Source organism: Prionailurus bengalensis, chromosome D4, assembly GCF_016509475.1.
Source record: "Prionailurus bengalensis isolate Pbe53 chromosome D4, Fcat_Pben_1.1_paternal_pri, whole genome shotgun sequence".
Lineage (NCBI taxonomy): Eukaryota > Metazoa > Chordata > Mammalia > Carnivora > Felidae > Prionailurus > Prionailurus bengalensis.
The window spans coordinates 61,253,824-61,272,683 of NC_057359.1; the positions used below are offsets into that span (position 1 = coordinate 61,253,824).

The 18,860-nt window shown below is 46.2% G+C and overlaps 1 protein-coding gene across 1 annotated transcript in view; it reads left to right on the forward strand.

Annotated features, from left to right (window-relative positions):
• GALNT12 (polypeptide N-acetylgalactosaminyltransferase 12) overlaps window positions 1–17,165 on the forward strand; it is a 38,035-nt gene extending 20,870 nt beyond the window's left edge. The window contains exons 4-10 of the mRNA XM_043567375.1: window positions 1,278–1,463; window positions 4,815–4,932; window positions 6,357–6,533; window positions 8,926–9,057; window positions 13,304–13,417; window positions 14,670–14,816; window positions 16,774–17,165. Of these exons, the coding sequence (XP_043423310.1) occupies window positions 1,278–1,463; window positions 4,815–4,932; window positions 6,357–6,533; window positions 8,926–9,057; window positions 13,304–13,417; window positions 14,670–14,816; window positions 16,774–16,911 (1,012 nt within the window). The 3' untranslated portion in view covers window positions 16,912–17,165. The remainder of the gene's footprint in view (window positions 1–1,277; window positions 1,464–4,814; window positions 4,933–6,356; window positions 6,534–8,925; window positions 9,058–13,303; window positions 13,418–14,669; window positions 14,817–16,773) is intronic.
• Window positions 17,166–18,860: the final 1,695 nt, after the last annotated feature.

Here is an 18,860-nt window from a genome sequence, read left to right on the forward strand (position 1 = left end):
ATCTCACGGTTTGTGAGTTCGAGCCCTACATCGGGTTCTCCACTCTCAGTGCAGAGCCTGCTTTGGATCCTCTGTCTCCCTCTCTCTCTGTCCTTCACCCCCTACCCCTGTCAAAAATAAATAAACATTTAAAAATTAAATCTTCCTCAGTTAGTGAATGCACAAGTTTTATTCATACAGTCTATTCTGAACAATGCAATTTCGCCTAATACTGTAATTCTTACCTGAGTGTGGTATTCACTTTGCCCCCTCTGACTTTCTGGGATTATTCTAAGGACACTTACAACTCAAGTCTGGTCGATCTCTGTTTCTTCACTTTGCTCTGTGTGACTTATGATGTTTTAGGTCTCAAATTCCAGATAAAAGCCCCCAGAATGTAGCCCAGAGAAATCCAGTGTTCACACACAGGCCAGTCCCACTTCATCTTCCCTGGTGCACTGTCAAGTGCAAAAAAAAAACCACCCCACACGATATGGCAGCATGCTGAAGGATGGTTGGGTCTGTGATCATGTTTGCAGAGAGAATAGCTAAAGCAGGCACATGGGCTGGTATTTTTCTCTACAGTAGTGTAACCTGTTTCACAGTAATAAAGAGGACAAGAAAAGACTAGCAGTAGGTCCCAGGTTCTCTGCCAGCCACCTTATAAACATCCCCCAAGGGCGTCCTCACCTTAACCCTAAGAGTAGATATTATCGTTCCAGGGTCACCCACAGGTGACAGGTTCTGAGAGGTTAGGTAACTTGGCTAATGTCACACGGCAAATAAGGGGCAGGATTCGAATTTTTATTCTAACTCCAAAGCTGATCCTTTGGTCTGGGCGCATCTCTGTTTTTTAGAGGGATAATTAGTTCTCAACACTAAGACATTTTGTTGTGATTAAATGAGGTCCCTCTTGGCAGTCTTTAGAAATTGCAAAATCTGCTTTCTGTCTTAAAAGTGACCTTTGGTTTTCACACGTCTTGACTTTCATGGAGGGACTCAGATTTATCCAGTATGTCCATAGATGGAATCTGAATATTGAAGCTGGGGACTTTTCCTATTCAAGCCAGAATCCTCCCTTCCTCGGTCTCCCCTGCCACCTGAGCGTTCCCTGTGAGGATCACCCGCCAGGGCCTCATGTGGCTGCAGACACCTGCAACGAGAGACATAGGCCTTCCTCACACAGGCTCTCCTCCCTCCTCGCGGAAGGATGAGGAGAGTCATCCCCAAATTCCCTGATCGTCCTCCCGCCACCTGTCCTCATGGAGAGGCACATGGGGCATCCCGGATGTTCGCAGGATCCACGAAGAGGAGTCGGCAGTGGTGTGCCCTGTGATCGATGTGATTGACTGGAACACCTTTGAGTACCTGGGCAATGCCGGGGAGCCACAGATCGGTGGCTTCGACTGGAGGCTGGTGTTCACGTGGCACGTGGTTCCCGAGAGGGAGAGGACGCGGATGCGGTCGCCCATCGATGTCATCAGGTTAGAGGCTAACCTCTGGCCACTCACTCTCTGAGCGTGCCTCGTTGCGTCTGGCCACCATGTCAGTGACGGTACCCGGGGAGGGCTGGTTAGCTGTTGTTCCCCCACTTTCTCTAGAGCATTTGTTTATTTTATTTTATTTTTAAAATCTTTATTTATATTTGAGAGAGAGATAGACAGAGCATGAGTGGGGGAGGGGCAGAGAGAGAGGGAGACACAGAATCTGAAGCAGCCTCCAGGCTCTGAGCTGTCAGCACAGAGCCCAGAGTGGGGCTCAAACTCATGAACTGCGAGATCATGACCTGAGCCGAAGTCGGACGCTTAATCGACTGAGCCACCCAGGTGCCTGAGCATAATTTTATTTTTATTAAAAAATCTTTGCCACCCACATGAATTTTATGTTGGTATATTTTATTTATTTACGTATTTAAAAACTGTGGTAAAATATGCATAACAAAAAATTGTTCACTTCAACCATTTTTTAAAGTGTTTAGCTCAGTGGCATCAAGCACATTCACAGCATTGAGTAACCGTCACTTCCAGAACTTTTTCATTGTCCTGTGCAGAAACCCTATACCCATTGAGCAATGACTCCCCTGTCTCTTCTTCAACCCCTGGTCACTTCTATTGTACTCTCGATGGATTTCCCTAGTCTAGATTGCTCGTATAAGTGGAATCACACAGTATTTGTCCTTTTGTGTCTGGCTTCTTTCACTCCACATAAGTGTTTTCAAGGTTCTTCCAGAACCCCGTTCGTTTAATGGCTGAACAATATTCCACTGTGTAGACATCCATGTTTGTTTATCCATTCACCTGCTGATGGTCACTTGGGTTGTTTCTATCATGTGGTTATTGTGAACAGTGCTGCTGTAAATATTGATTTACTGTTAACTGTTTGAGTCCCTGTTTTCAGGTTTTTGAGGTATATACTTAGGAGCACCATTGGCGGGTCATATGATAATTTCATGCTTAACATTTTGAGGACACACTGTCAGGTCCTTTTTCTTTTTTTTTTTTTCCAACGTTTTTTTTTTTTTTTTTAATTTATTTTTGGGACAGAGAGAGACAGAGCATGAACAGGGGAGGGGCAGAGAGAGAGGGAGACACAGAATCGGAAACAGGCTCCAGGCTCTGAGCCATCAGCCCAGAGCCTGACGCGGGTCTTGAACTCACGGACCACGAGATCGTGACCTGGCTGAAGTCGGACGCTCAACCGACTGCGCCACCCAGGCGCCCCTGTCAGGTCCTTTTTCAACTGGGGGATAGGGGATAGGGGGTGAATGGGCCACCTTTGGCTAGTTGGTGAGCCTGGGTCTGAGTAGAGTGGGTTCAGCGGGGGCTTGGTTGCTCTCATTCTTTGAAGTGTTGAAGTAATATAAAGGCTTCTTCCTCCCCTTCCAATTTCAGGAGCAAATGGGAGGTAGATATAGGGGTCAGGCAGAGGGAGATTGGACATCAGCTTTATTGCTGATGCATTGAGCTGGAAATGGTGTCTTAGATCTGCACCCATGTTTGGCAGGAGGACTTCTGAGTTCTGACCTTGAGATGACCCACTGGCCAGAGGGAGATGCCTGTGGAGACAGTCTTAAGAGATGGCGGTAGAGGGGTGCCTGGGTGGCTCAGTCAGTTAAGTGTCCGACCCTTGATTTTGGCTCAGGTCATCATATCACGGTTCGTGAGTCTGAGCCCCACGTGGGGCACACTGTCAGCGTTGAGCCTGCTTGAATTCTCTCTCTTTCTCTGCCTGTCCCCTGCTTCAGCATGCCCCCCCTCCCTCTCTCAAAAATAAATAAATAAATAAATTCCAAGAAAACGAGATGGGGGTAGAGAAATGAACAAGGCCAAGTCACATCCAGCCTAGAAGGCCAAGGACGGGGCTTTGGACTTTACCCTGAGAGAATAGAAGCCACTGAAGGGATTTGAGCTGGAAATGACCCTGCCTGTTGCATTCTTTAAAGATTGCTAGATGCCATGTTGGCAAGGGGCCTGGAGAGGGCGGGGCAGTGGGCAGGGACATCTTTAGGAAGCATCATAATCTTTGAGTCAGGAATGATGGTGCAGGAGAAGATGGAGAGAAACGGGGTACTCCAGAGATAATGTGGTGGACGAACTGAGAGAGACTGAATGAGAATGGGGAAGGCAGGGATTGTGGTGACACCCCGGCTTCTGTAGGAGTCCTGAGTGACATCCTACTCAACTTTCACTGAACAGATTTGTAAACTGAGGCTCGGAATAGGAAGGGTCTTATCCAGGTTCATACATCCAACCTGGGATGCTGACATGTACTCCCATGGTCCCCTCCTCCCCATCACACACATGTGCTCGGGGATGTCATGGCCACCTCCTCTTCCCTTCCTATAATATCCCTGGGTCTCAGTTTCCTCACCTGTGAAATAGGTACAAGCATATCCACCTTGCCTACCCCTTAGATTTTGGGGATGAAACACGTGGAAGTGCTTTGTAGTCTAGAGCCTTCCCTTCCACAAGGAATCTTGCTGTCCTTTTCTCATTGGCCCAGAGCTTGGAATGCAGGGAAAGCGAATACTTTGTCAAGGCCCAGAAGCACTGCTGGGAGACCTTAACCTTTTTAAACAGTTAGACCCTTGATGATGTACAGTTTCTCTACCTCTGAATACATTCCTTGGCATCTGCACGTCTTGGTGTGTTGACCTTTCAGCTTTCTGCTGTGGTAGGACAGAAGGCTTGGACCATTTCTAGAACCAGAGGAACCTGCTGGGGAGAAAACAAGGCTGGGTGAAGAAGAAGGCAAAAGTGGCCATCGGGGTCCTGGAAGGAGGCCACTCATGCAGGAGAGGAATGGGCCCTGGAGGAGCTTTGAGATGAGAGCTGCCTTCTGTGGTCTTCTACGCTCCAAAGGGCATCTGTGTTGCCCTGTGACCCTGTGACCAAGGCCACCACAGCCCAGCACTAGCCATCCTCTTGGGGAGCCTGTCTCTTTCCTCAGCTCTCTGGGTTGTCTGTGCTTCTAGAGGTACAAGGTTTTATCTCACCCTCAGGCCTGTGCTCATGCTGGTATCTTCTTGGAGAAACATTCCATTCCTCTTCTCTGCCAACTCCTCCGTGTTCTTCAGGCCTCATTTCCTCTGGGAAACTGAACCCTGCCCACCTGCCCCATGCCCTCCCCTCTGTGCCCACACAGTGCTGCCTGGTGAGATGTTTGTGAGCCTCCTAGGGCAGGGACCGTGGGGCACATCTATGCCTCCCGGCCCAGCGCAAGGCCTGGTACAGAGCGTAAAGTCAGGGTGTGCTTAGAGACGACTGGGCAGGCTGGAGGGCTCCCGACAGTTCATCTGCTGCTCACACTGCAATGTGGTTATCACACTCTCCTAGGTCCCCAACAATGGCTGGAGGGCTGTTTGCTGTGAGTAAGAAATATTTTGAATATCTGGGGTCTTATGATACAGGAATGGAAGTCTGGGGCGGAGAAAACCTCGAATTCTCCTTTAGGGTAAGTATTCTAGTCTTCTCTTTGGACTCATCCTTCACTTGTCCCTTCTCTCTCTCTCTCTCTCTCTCTCTCTCTCTCTCTCTCTGGGAATGATGGGATTTTCCAGGAGAACCTGGCAGACTTTTCTTCCATGTTGATGGTTTTTATCTAACGATCCTGAAAGAGGATAGTAATGGCGTGCACATTCTATAAACCTGCTTGCCTTCTTGTTTGAACTTTTAAAAAATTGTACTTTTCATAGATTTGGGGCAGGGAAGGGCCTTGCAGGTCACCTAGTTCTTTTCTCTTACTACATCAGGGAGAGACTGGGGCCCAGAGAGGGGAAGTGACTGGCTCAAGGTCACCCACACAGTGAGTGGCAGAGACGGGGCTAACACCCAGGCCCCTGCTTCCCAGACCCATCTTGTGGAGTCTTGATTTGCTTATTTACTTATGAAATAACCTGTTTAGCACAGTGACCTTCAGACTTTGCCACATATAAGAATTGTTTAACAAAGAACTTGTTTAAAAAGATACATTTATAGGTACAGTCTCCAGAAAGTCAGGCTTGATAGATTTTTGGTAGGGACCAGGAATCTGCTTTTTGGGAAAAGCCCATTTCCTGATTCTGCTGCTTGTGTCCCACGGATGCCCCTTTGAGAGGCCACTAGCATTTCAGTGGGTTTTCCAGTTAACCGAATCCTGCATTTTGAGTATCAACATTTTATGTTAACGTCTGTAGTTTTTAATAGAAAATTTTAAATTTTGGTAGTATTTTATATGGTTTCCTGCTTAGAGAGAGTTAATAAGAATTGGCCCTCCGCTGAGGACTCACACCCCCCATTATAAGTACCAGATACTCTCCCCCGTCTCACATCCTGGGAACCGTGGGGTCTTCACGGCCCTGTGCCCCAGCATGAGCTGGTCTCAGACAAGTCAGCCTGTTGAGGTTTAGGATGTGCTTTTAATGGTCTTTCTGCCTCTTCCCTAGGTGTCAGGCTGCTCTCTGCCTCTAGAAGTTCTTCCTTTCCCCTTCCAAACCTCTCTCCTTACTCGCTGCTTTCCTATCTTCTGTGGCTAGGAGATCAGGTAATGAGCCTGTGTTTTACATAATGAGTAATGGGTTCCCAGTGAGGTCAGTTATGGGTGCTCCTGTGAGTCAAGTGCATGAGCTCTAGTGCATGGACTCTGGGATCTTGCTCCCAGCGGCTTGTCTTTGGGGCTGTGTTCTTGCTCTTTGACTGCATCCTGTGTCCTGAATGTGCCGGGGAGGTGGCTTCCTACCCCATGGAGGGTGAGGCCTGGCAGTGTTCATCATGATGTCTGTGTGCCCGGCCTCCTTGCTGCAGGCACGGTGGACCAGCAGCTCACCATTCCGCGCCACCCCCCCCCCCCCCCCCGCCCCGCCACTCACCCACCCGGCCTCCTTCCTGCTCTCTGCACAGATCTGGCAGTGCGGTGGGACCTTGGAAACACACCCATGCTCTCACGTTGGCCATGTTTTCCCCAAGCAAGCTCCCTACTCCCGCAATAAGGCTCTGGCCAACAGTGTCCGAGCAGCTGAAGTGTGGATGGATGAATTTAAAGAACTCTACTACCATCGCAACCCCCATGCCCGCCTGGTGAGTTCCCCGGCCCACCCGTATCCCAGCCGGCCTCATCCAAACAAAAGCAGCTGATTCTGGCCTCCCCGCCATAGTGGACCTGGTTCCAGAAATAGATACAAGTATGGGAAAACTTTATCCCCCCACTTATAATAATACATTCACGTTGATTCTCATCATTTACAGTAATTATGGTCTGTGTCATCATTGCAAACACTGATTCAAGGCTACTGAGCCACTGCTTCTCAGAGAAATACAGTGTTAGGTTCCTTCAGGCCTCTTGCAGGTTGACATTTTTGCCAACCGATCAATACATACAGTATACAATACGTGGTTTTGTGTATATTTCTGTCGAAAGATTGTTTGCATTGAACTCATGGCCAACAACACCGTGACACGTGCCTAATCCACGTATTTTCTCCGCCAGGCACAACACAGCCTTCTTGCACCGAGGAACACTAGCCAGCCCTTCAGCACCACGCTTGGGGGCCTTTTAAACAGTGAGGTCACCAACACAAAGCAGCAAAATGTGGCACTAGGTGGGCGATGAACAGGACACTTGTTTACAGCGTGAGAGCTGAGACATGATCTCAGCCAGGAGCGTCACGTTGGGTGACTCAGATTTTTTATCCCTCTCTGTATGTGTTTGCAGATGATGGTGGTGGTAGTGGTTTTAGGGTTACAAATAAGCTTTAGCAAATAGGTCCACTGCCTCTGCACTGGCCAGCTCTACAGGGCCCTGGACAAGGTGCCCACTCTGCACCAGTATCAACTAAAATGAAAATGTAAACCTCTTTTTCTGAATCCTCACAGCAGCCCTTCAGGATAGCTATGAAATTCTCATTTTTTATTTATTATTATTTTTTTAATGTTTATTTAATTTTGAGAGACTGTGTTTGAACAGGGGAGGGGCAGAGAGAGAGGGAGACACAGAATCCGAAGCAGGCTCCAGGCTCTGAGCTTGAGCTTGTCAGCCCTACGTGGGGCTGGAACTCACGAACTGTGAGATCATGACCTGAGGAAGTCAGACACTCAGCCTACTGAGCCACCCAGGCGCCCCAATTCTCATTTTAGATGCCAGAACTGAAGCTCAGAGAGCTTGCCCAAGGCCTCGTGGGTGATGTGGGCAGAACTGAGCCTGGGGTGCGTAGAACCCATTCCCTGCTCTGCAGAGCCCTGTGGACCTGCCCCTGACCTTGGCCCCTTTCTGCCTCTGGGCTCCAGGGTCATTGCTTCCTCTGTCATGCCCAAGGCTGCAGGGTGGAAACATCTGCTCCTTCCCATTACCCAGTCTGGAACCCACAGCTCTCTCTTCCTGAGGCTTCCCAAAGAATGACATATTAGAGGGGCCCCACGTACACCTTTTGTCTGGATGCCTGTGGCCGAGTGTTAAAAGGGATATTTGGTTGAAGATGAGGGCACAATGACTCATCAAAGGAAGGCCCTCTGGGAAATAAGTAAAACTCTGAAATTTTGCTCAGACGTTTTCCTGACATTACTATTTTGTTAAATATTTAGCCTGTTAAATTTTAATACTTTAACATCATATTGCAAGGACAGTAATAGTGCTCAGCACTGCTCTTGTGGCTATGCTAAATAGATGCTTGCTTTATTTAATTATTTAGAAGTTAAAAAAATTTTTTAATGTTTATTTATTTTTGAAAGAGAGAGAGAGAGAGAGAGAGCGAACAGAGGAGAGGCAGAGAGAGGAGACACAGAAATTGAAGCAGACTCCAGGCTCTAAGCTGTCAGCACAGAGCCTGACATGGGCCTTGAACTCACGAACTGCGAGATCATGCTGTGAGCCACCCAGGTGCCGCAATTATTTAGAAGTTCTTAATCACTTGTCCAGAAAACTAAACTTCCATGAGTATTTTTCACTGCAGCACTTGGCACTTACCATTGTAAGCATATGTTCAGACTTCAGCATGTTGAGCACATAAGGTCTATGTACATGGTTACATTGAGAATATTCACCTGTGTTTGAAAGTGAACGCTTCAGGTATCAGCAGTAATTCAGAATGTCAGGGTGTATGTACTCGACTGACGTCCACTGGTCTGTGATCACACACTCATCGATGGTGCAGATGCACGGGTCCAGGGAGCTGATGCAGCCCCAGGACTCGGCTCCCTGACTTCATTACCAGGCGCTTCGTGTCCTTCCCTAGAGCACCTGGCCACACCTCCTTGTAGCGAGAGTGCCCGAGAATGCAGTTGTTTGTGTGATGGTCTCTCCTGCCAAGGTGCTGTCGCTGTGTCTGAGGCTGGTCTGACCCTCTGAGCCTGTACAGGACCCAGCACACAGTGGGTTCTCGGTACACGTTGCAGAGGAGGGAAGCATCCGTGGAGAGAAGGCTTTGGTAGGAAGTACGTGCCCTGCAGGGACTCACTGCTTTTGCTGTTTCCTCAGGAACCCTTTGGCGATGTGACAGAGAGGAAGCAGCTCCGTGCAAAGCTCCAGTGTAAGGACTTCAGGTGGTTCTTGGAAAACGTGTACCCAGAATTGCACGTGCCTGAAGACAGGCCTGGCTTCTTTGGGATGGTGAGTTAGGCGGGCCTCTGGTGGGCAGGGGCTTCCCTGACCAATAAATCCTAGCCAAGAAAGTCCCCTTCATGGGGACTGCTAGCCTTCCTCACCCTTTCTCCCCTCCCTGCTTTAATCCACTGTCTTTCCTTCTCCCCGTGTCTGGGCCTCAAGTCCAGAATGTCAGCACTAGAAGCCATCTCCAAATTGGTGACGATAAGCCTCCCATTTTATAGATAAAGAAACTGAGGCTCACCTGGTGTTTCCATGTCCGGTTTCACATTACTTCAAGCTTCAGATGGCTGGACCAGTTAATAATTCCCAGCTCAGGGATTGATAAAGGCAGTAGTAGAGGGAGAAGAGTCACTTCGGTTATTTCAAAGAACCTGAAAGAAATGTCTCTGGGATGAAGCCAACTAAAATGTCCAGTGCCTTTGGCTTTGGGGAGGAATGATACCAACTTAGGAAGGTGTCCTCTGCTGTGTCGTGTTGATCAGAAGTGTCCATGTTCCATTCTGGGAGTCTTTGATAAACACAAAGCAGGACGTTAACACATTCAATTCAGTCTTTGCTATGAAAAGGTTCAAGCAGAGAGAATGATGTAATGAACCCTGTTCCCGAGCTTCTAGAATTATGATGATATTGCCTCTCTTGCTTTCTGTCTCCTCTGCTGCATCCTCTCATGTTTTTCTTTGCTCAAGCAAACCCCAGGCATCCTGTCATTTCACTCCCATTCGCTTCCCCGTGCACGTCTGTATGGACGGTATCTTCTAACTGCAGACCATTATCACACCCCCGTTGAGTGAGCAGTGATTTCTTGGTACCCTTTAATATCTAGCCCTTACCCACATTCCCCTGCTTTTTCACACCTCTCTCAGGGTAACTGGCTGGTTCCACCTGGGGTCCAGACAAGGTCTCGCGTTGTGGTTGGCTGCTAGTCCTCCCTCCCACGTCTCCTTCATCTAAGGCAGACCTCTTCCCTCCTCCTCCCCACTTGTGCTAATATTGTTGCAAAAACAGCATCCGTTGTCCAGTAGCACATCTCACCCTTGGAATTACCTAATTGTTTCCTTGTGGTGTCTTTTAAATCGTGCCTCTTGCCCACAGTTCTTAAAATGGAAGTGAGGTCCAAAGGTCTGATTGGAATGGAATCATCAGCCTTTTATGGCAAGAACACTTCACAGGTGTGTTTTGTGCTCCTGCGGCATCATCGCAGGAGCACCTAACCTCTGGTCATCCTGCTTCTAGCGATGACATTGATCAGCGGGTCCATGGGGCCTGTCCGGGACCAGCCACTATCAGGGGCCATGTCAGCATCCTCTCTCGTGTTTTCTGTAACTGTTGATAATCATCACCTAGACCCAAACTTCAAGTGGCATTGTCAAATGGTGCTTTTTCTAATCCTTTCATTTCCTCTGCATTTTTAGCTGAGATGTTTCTGTAAAGAAGAACGTTCCCTTGTTAACTGGGACCATTTGGTATTCGTGAAATTTAGAGTTCATTCAGAAAAGGCATAACAGATTTTAGGGATGAGTGGGTGACTCGGTCAGTTAAGCATCTGACCCTTGATTTCAGCTCCGGTCATGATCTCACAGTTTATGAGTTTGAGCCCCGCATCAGGCTCTGAGCTGACTGTGTGCAGCCTGCTTGGGATTCTCTCTCTGTCTCTCTGTCTCTGTCTCTGTCTCTCTCTCTCTCTCTCTCTCTCTCTCTCTGCTCCTCCCCTGCTCGCTCTCTCTCTCTCTCTCTCTCTCTCTCTCTCTGCCTCTCCCCAGCTTGTGCGCGCTCTCTCTATCAAAATAAAAAAATAAACTTAAAAAATTAAAAACAAGAAAAGGCATAACAAATTTTTAAGTCCTTCTCTTTATTTGCCTGTTTTCAGAGTAAGAATTGGCACTTCAGTTTCCTCCAGTTTATTTGTTGGCTCATTTGCTTGTTGGCTTTTTCTTTTCTTGAGCATCACTGTAAACCAATGGGGTTTTATATGGTCAGTGTGCTGCAGTTCGTCTGTTGGTTTCTGGTTTTTTCTTTGAACAGTTCAGGTTGCCCATCTTCAGCTAGTGAGAACCTCTTCATTTTGGCTTCTGTGATCTTGACCCCTTGTAGTAGCTTGATTGCTTCCTTGATCCCGGCCACACTCATCTTCTACGTTTGCTGCCATCCCTCCCAGAGCCCCTGACCCTTTCAGTGGGGGACAGTGTTCAGAGCCCACAATCCAGATGCCAGCTGTGGTCTCTGTCTCTAGACCACACTCTACACCAGAAACATAATGCTAGCCACATAACGTAATTAAAAATTTAACTATATTTAACTTTATTTTTAAGGTTTATTTATTTATTATTTAAAAAGTTTTTTTAATGTTTATGTTTGAGAGAAAGAGAGTGCAGGTGGGAGAGTGACAGACCGAGAAGGAGATCTGAAGCAGGCTCCAGGCTCTGAGCTGTCAGCACAGAGCCCAATGTGGGGCTTGAACCCACAAACTACAAGATCACAACCTGAGCTGAAGTTGGACGCTCAACCAACTGAGCCACTCAGGTGCCCCTAGTAACCATATTTTAAAAAGGAGCAAGTGAAGTTAATAATATATTTTATTTAATTCAATGTATCCCTAGTATTATCATTTCAACATGTAGTTGATGTAAAAATCTATCGAGATGCATTATGTCTTTTTCTCATACTGTTTTGAAACCTGCTGTGTATTTTACACTCACTGCATATCTCAATTTGGACTTGGTCACATTTCAAGTGCCCAGTGGCCACATATGGCCAGTGGGTACCATGTGGGGTGCACAGTGCTATAGTTTTTCAGTGGGTAGAGAAAGGAAATGCATATTTTTGAGAAACAAATCATGAACTCATACTGATATCTCAAATTTAAATGTAATCTTACAGGATTTTTTCTTCTTCGATATTATACTTGTATTACTTTTTTCTTACACTGAAAATCTTAGTTTCAAAAATATTACCATATTATTTATTTGCTTTATCTTAAAAGATATTTAAAATAGTTTCAAAATAAGAATTCACCATTACCACTGACAGTTGATACTGAATGAGGTTTAGGATTTCTTTGCTGCTCTATTTGTTTATAGAATATAGTTCACTAAGGAAATGTAATCAAACATGGAATGTTCTAAAAAACAAAAACAGCGGGGAATGTTCTAAAGTCATTTAATATCATTCTTTTTTCTGTTTCACCAACTTGATACAGCTAGCTTAGTTTATCTCAGTTTTAATTTTCAGGGGTTCCCACCTCTCTTTTAGTGTTTTTTCCATTTCAAATCTTTCTGAACATAGGGAGTTCATTTGAGGTCACAGTCCTTTGGTGGTCAAGCGTGGGGACTGATTTGCTAGATGACATTTGAGCCCTTCCAAATCTGAGGTGTTCTGCTTATTCTAACCAGATTTCTTCACAAGCAAAGGGACTTCAGGAACATGGAAGTCTGTGCTTTGTGAGCTAGTGGATTGGATTGTAGAATCTTCTTTCAATATGACTGAGTCTTATCTTCAGAAACAGGCTAGTCAAGGGTGGACGAGGGCCAGGGCAGGAGAGGGATTCATGAGGAGTTCATTGAGGGGTCTTTGAACTCTCCAGAAAGAGATTTGGAAGATGTGTGTCTGTCCCTGGAGGCTACTAAAAGGGAGGCGGGAGCATGATTTTTTTCTCTTGGAATGATCGAAGGGTTTTAGATCTAAAAGGTACCTTAGAGATGGCATTAGATTAGACAGCGTTGAGTGATGGGGAGAGCACTGGACTTGGGATCTGAGTTCCTGGATTCAAGACTCAGGCATCTCCACTCGTGTGACCTTGGGCCATCAGCTCTGTATTGTGCTGTTCCTATAGTCTAGAATGGTGGACTTCTCATCTGGAAAATGGTGAGTCTCTCACACAGGATGTCTTTTGCAGATGCCTGCTTGCAGGGGTCCTTGGTACATGTGTGAGGCAGCAACCCAGCTCTGCACGGACCAGTGCAGCAATAAGTCTGCACCAAGGAGAAATGGAGAGATAAGAGCTTTCAGGTCATAAAGAGTTAATCTCTCTGCAACTCAGATTTATCTTTAGAAATGGGGGTTATGATTCTTGCCTATGGTATAGAATGGGAAAGCACTTTCAAAACTAAAAATCTAAGGAGCTCTTACCCAGTAAGTCCGGTTCTTGACTCAATGACTCCTCTCCAATGGAGTCATTACCGTGGGAGCCTTGGGTGGAACCTGTTGTTGTGTATAAATCTGGACCAAAATGCCACCTTTATGTTTTGTTTAGCTCCAGAACAAAGGACTGAGAGATTACTGCTTTGACTATAACCCTCCCAATGAAAACCAAATCGTGGGACACCAGGTCCTTCTCTACCACTGTCACGGAATGGGTCAGAACCAGGTAGGTGCTCCTTCTCTATAGTTTGACATTCTTGAGCCAGGGGAAAACAGACAGTGGGAGCCTGAATGTTCAAGGGACCGTTTGTGTGGGGTCTTTAAAGAGAGAAATGAGGGGAAGTCTCTCTTTTTTTTTAAAATTAAATATTTGAGGGGCGCCTGGGTGGCTCAGTCGGTTAAGCCTCCGACTTTGGCTCAGGTCACGATCTCATGATCTCACGGTCTGTGAGTTTGAGCCCCGCGTCGGGCTCTGGTCTGATGGCTCAGAGCCTGGAGCCTGCTTCCGATTCTGTGTCTCCCTCTCTCTCTGCCCCTCCCCCATTCATGCTCTGTCTCTCTCTGTCTCAAAAATAAATAAACGTTAAAAAAAATTTTTTTAATTAAATATTTGATGTATATATATATATATATATATTTGCATTATGAGGGTACTATATGCTTTTGCAGAATATTTGGGAAATGCAAAAAAATATAAGCAGTAAGTGAATGACAGGACCCTGCAACCACCATTAGAACTAAGACCTAGTTATTTCTCATCTTCCTTTATGCAAGGCCTTTAGATCATGTATTTTAAATAGTTATTATCATAATGTCTGTATGTTTTATATTCCATTCTTTCCACTTCATCATACTTTTCACATGTTATTAGACATCCTTTGAGAATGTCATTCCTAATGGCCTCTTGATAATCCTTTGTGTGGCTGTATTACTGTTTAGTTAACTGATTCCCTGCCTGCCTGTTTTTGATTGTAAAGTAACCATGCCACTAACCTCTTGTCAGAAACAAAAGTGTGGGGGGGTGGGGAGCAACAGATCTGTGTGTCCGATGACTTCCTTAGAATTAATGCTTGAACAGAATTCTAGGTTTTGATGGATAGTGCCATGTAAAGTGGTGTTTAGGGCAATTGCTGGTGGCCGGGGCAGGTCTGTCTGGGTTAAGTGCTGAGCTTCAGGCTGGTCAGGGGAGCAAGTTCTGGAAGGTCTGTGAATTGCAACAGATCCCAGTCCCAGGAGGCAGATAAACCACCAGGGCGAGCCCGTGGAGGACGCAGGAGACGCAGGAGACCCAGAGGAGGAAAACGTTGGCTACCTGGACCTTTAAAGCCTTCCTGCCTTAAGCAGTGTCAGACACCTAGAGATGAGTGGGTGGGATTTGAGTTTCTTCCAGCTCCAAGTCACCCCAGGCTCTCGTCCAGCCGTTTCCCTCTCTCCACATCAGAGAGTAACTGACGCACGATTGGCTGCTCCATTTTTAGTTTTTCGAGTACACGTCTCGGAATGAAATACGCTACAACACTCACCAGCCAGAGGCCTGCATCGCTGTGGACGCAGGAATGGATATTCTCATCATGCAACTCTGCCAGGAAACTGCCCCGGAGAATCAGAAGTTCATCTTGCGGGAGGTAAGTGAGCCGTCTGCTGCCCTCCTTGCTCTCGGTGCATGGGCTGCAGAAGGGGGAGTGGAGGTAAAGAGTGTTCCCTGGCACAGTCCTCGAGGGTCTCAGGGATGCGGCCACATCTGGGGAGACCAGGGAGTTCACCATGGACCCAACAGTATGGTCGGGGCGCCGGCATCCAGCATCAGGAGTGCTTTGACTCCCATCTAGTCGTTCTGGCCTCCTTAGACCGTGAGCCATAGTCCCGGAGTGAGGAGCTGTCGCAAACACACTCAAGGATGAAATGGGCTTAAAATGAGTGAAACGAATAGCCAAAGCGTGAGGATGTGAGGTTAGATCCAGGGGCAAGCTACTCCATTTCTTTAAGCCTCATTTTTCCCAGCTGTAAAATGGGAACAATAATAGCCTGTCTACCTCTAGTGTGGACTAGATGGACAGCAGAAATAGTCCTTGGAAACCATAAAGCTCTATAGAGATCAGTTGTTACCTGCAGGGTAATCACCAAGAAAACATCTCTCTGATGGAGCTGGCTCTCCATCAGAATAGTTGATGTTGATTTGGAACCGGGTATTATTTCAGGCCCGTTAGGCACTAGCCCCGCCACACTTGGCCACAAGCTGTAACAGGACTCGTGAATCTGTCAAATCTTTTGAATCACTAAAAAGCACTTGAGGGAGTAAATCCAAAGAAAATAATTCAAAAGACGAAATGAGTTTATTTTTATCTCCATAGGAAGCTTTCGTTCCCAGCCTGGCCCCAGGGATGGAAAGATTGGTCTAATTTGCTAATAAATGGGTTAATTCTAAGCATGATTAAAAGTTGGAGTACATTTTCCTGTAGAAGATATGATTACCAGTGAAATTTGCGGGCTACCTGAACAAGCCTGCGCCATGGTGTTATCCATCTGATATCAGAAATAAGAGGGAAGATACTTCTGCAAGCTCCCCGTCTGTGGTTCTCTGCAGCACCCGCCTCCATCCCCTTGTCTTGTTTCTTCTAACTGTAAGCCCTCAAGGGGCTTACACAGTAATGTAAGCTAGAAATCATAAAATTGGTTTGAAACATCATTAAAATTGTATCTTAAATTGCAGTGACCAATTAAGGAAAAGTATAGTCTCCTTAGAAGGTTGGGAAAAGGGATGCTATTTAATTATTTCCTTTCATGGTACTCTGAAGGCAACATTTGAACTCTTTTAAGGGTTTTCAGGGTTAATATTTTTGAGATTCTTCTGCCTATAATTTTATTCCCAAAGGTTTCTCTTTCCCTGGAACAGGTATGTCACTTGCTCAGCCGTGATTAAGTTCCCAGGGAACTTAAAGCTTACAACAGAGAGGTGGAGGAAAAAAACAGACTCAAGGATGGGGGAGAGTTTCGCTGAGGTAACTCAGAACAGTTGGGAAAAGGAAGACAAGGGGAAGGCCTTAAAGAGGACCATGATCTTTTGGGGCTGGGGAAATTGGCACAGTCCCATAGAACCCATGTCCTCAGGTGACTTGTCCCCTTGCCCAGCTGTTCTCTGGCTGAGCTGGGACTACAGCCAAGTTTCCTGATTCTGTATTTAAATACCTAAGAGAAAGAGATCGCCAGGGATGGAATTAGTTGACCTAAGGGAAGCGGAAGATGTTAATAAAGAATCTTTGATCCTAATTTCCCTCAAGGAGAAGAATAGCAGTAGGGAGACTTGGGATCTGACGGATCCCCAGAGCAGCCAGCAGGTGGCACCACTCGCCCTGACGGTGGAGTCCGGGACCCTGGCGAGCCTGACGCGCTTGTCCACTCCTGGCTCTGTCTATGCGTGGGCAGTCCTGAGTTGCCTCAGTACAGGGCAAACACAGTGCTCAGTAAATATTTCTGCAATGATAAAAAATCACCCGAGCTCTTAACACATTTTAAGGAAAAAGCGACTTTCTGAGGAATTATTTGTATTTCTGGTAAGCAGCCAGTGCTTATTCTCTCTTGTAGGATGGTTCTTTATTTCACGTACAGTCCAATAAATGCGTTCAGGCTGAGAAGAAGGCCTTCAGTGACAGTTTCATACCATTTCTACGGCTCTGCACCAACTCGGAACATCAGAAATGGTTCTTTAAGGAACACATGTAATACCAAGGAGCTCCACGAACGAGTGGCAAGGCCCCCGGACTCTGGTGACAGACCCACCCCAACCCTGGCTTCCTTGTTTTTATAAGGAAGTCATTTTGCAATCTGTGAATGTGACGTTGGGTTTAATCAGCTTTGTACTGATTTGGAAAACTTCAAAATTGCTCCCAAATGCCCTATTTTCGAAGGGTGATCATAAAATGTTAACTCGTGGCATTCATTCAGAGAATTAAAATCTTTAAATATTTTTCTATCAAGATGTATGTCCTACTGTCATGTCTTTTTCTTAACCCCTAGCAAAGAGGTAAATCTTCTCTTTTGGTGTTTGTGAGGGTTCCACGAATGTGTGGAAATCAGACTCATGTAATGTACTCTGTGTACACTAATAACACCTCAAGCATGGGGTTAGGTTTTTCTCAGTGTAGACAGATGGACACGAGGAACATTGTATTGATTCCTTCACACTGTTGAGATATTCCAGGTTTATTGAAATAAAGAATGCTATTTGCTTATGTGTTGCCACCATAGTCAAAATTCCAGCAAAGGTTTACATTAGCTAAAGAGAACTAAACCAAAGCTGAAGTCTTTTTTTTTTTAATTTCTTAATGTTTATTTATTTTTGAGAGAGAGAGAGAGAGAGAGAAAGACAGAGCGTGAGTGGGGGAGAGTGAGCAGAGAGAGAGGGAGACACAGAATCCAAAGCAGGCCGCAGGCTCTGAGCTGTCAGCACAGAGCCCGACGTGGGGCTCGAACCCACAAACTGTGAACTCATGACCTGAGCCAAAGTTGGATGCTTAACCTGCTGAACCACCCAGGCGCCCCACCAAAGCTGAAGTCTTAAAGGAACAGTGTGACTTGCTGAGCCAGAGTAAACTTGAAGCACATGGTGGCCTTCCGACAATGCCCAGCTGTGATGTGGCTGGCTACTCTCGGTAATTACCTCTGTGACTTTAAAAGACATTTATGTCATTTCACATTTTAATCACACATTAGCATCAGGGGAAATTCAATGTGCTCTATGAAATGCAGTTTTCAAATTTGTTCATTGATGAGATTTGGTCCTGAACCCTGTGTTCAGTTCCGTGCTATAGCAGCTCCTGCTGCTGTTTGTCAGTAATTCTGATCTGTGAACTAGTCCAGATCCACTTCTGAGATCTTGTCAACCTGATGACATCAGTGTGATGATTAAAAGGAAACTATGAGGACATTGCAGGTCTTTGGTTTTGTAACCAATCAGATGTGAGCAATGAAGACACAGGCGTACTTGATTTCAACGTACATTTCCTACCCCTTCATGCTGTCTTAAAAGCATCCTCCCTTCTCTGAGCAGTCTGGTTTAACAATCACCCAGAACAACTCCAACTGACCTGGCTAGTGTCAATCTGATGCCTCTTAACCACACTGAACTTTGGTTTCTTTTTCTGTCAAATGAGAATAATGAAACCAGCCTGGGGGGGGTGGTTGTGAGGATTACATAACAGAGCAGATGAGGGCTTAGCTCAGTCCCTGGCATGCAGTATACGCTCATTAAATTTCTTTTTTTTTTAATGTTTATTTTTCAGAGAGAGAGAGAGAGAGAGAGAGAGAGAGCGCATGAGCAGGGGAGGGGCAGAGAGGGGGAGACACAGAATCCCAAGCAGGCTCCAGGCTCTGAGCTGTCAGCACAGAGCCTGATGTGGGGCTTGAACTCATGAACTGTGAGCTCATGACCTGAGCCGAACTCAGACACTTAACCGACTGAGCCACCCAGGCGCCCCTTGTTAAGTTTTTATTTTCATAAATAACGTGTTATACAATGTGAAGCACAATAAGCATCTGCGGCCATTTATTAAAAAATAAGTATTAAAGAATTTAGTGATTTTATCCTTATGGGATTAAATAGCTCATTGGTAGGTGGGACTAGGGTATGAACCCCTTCCAGCACAGCTCAGTTCTCTCATAAATGGTTAAAG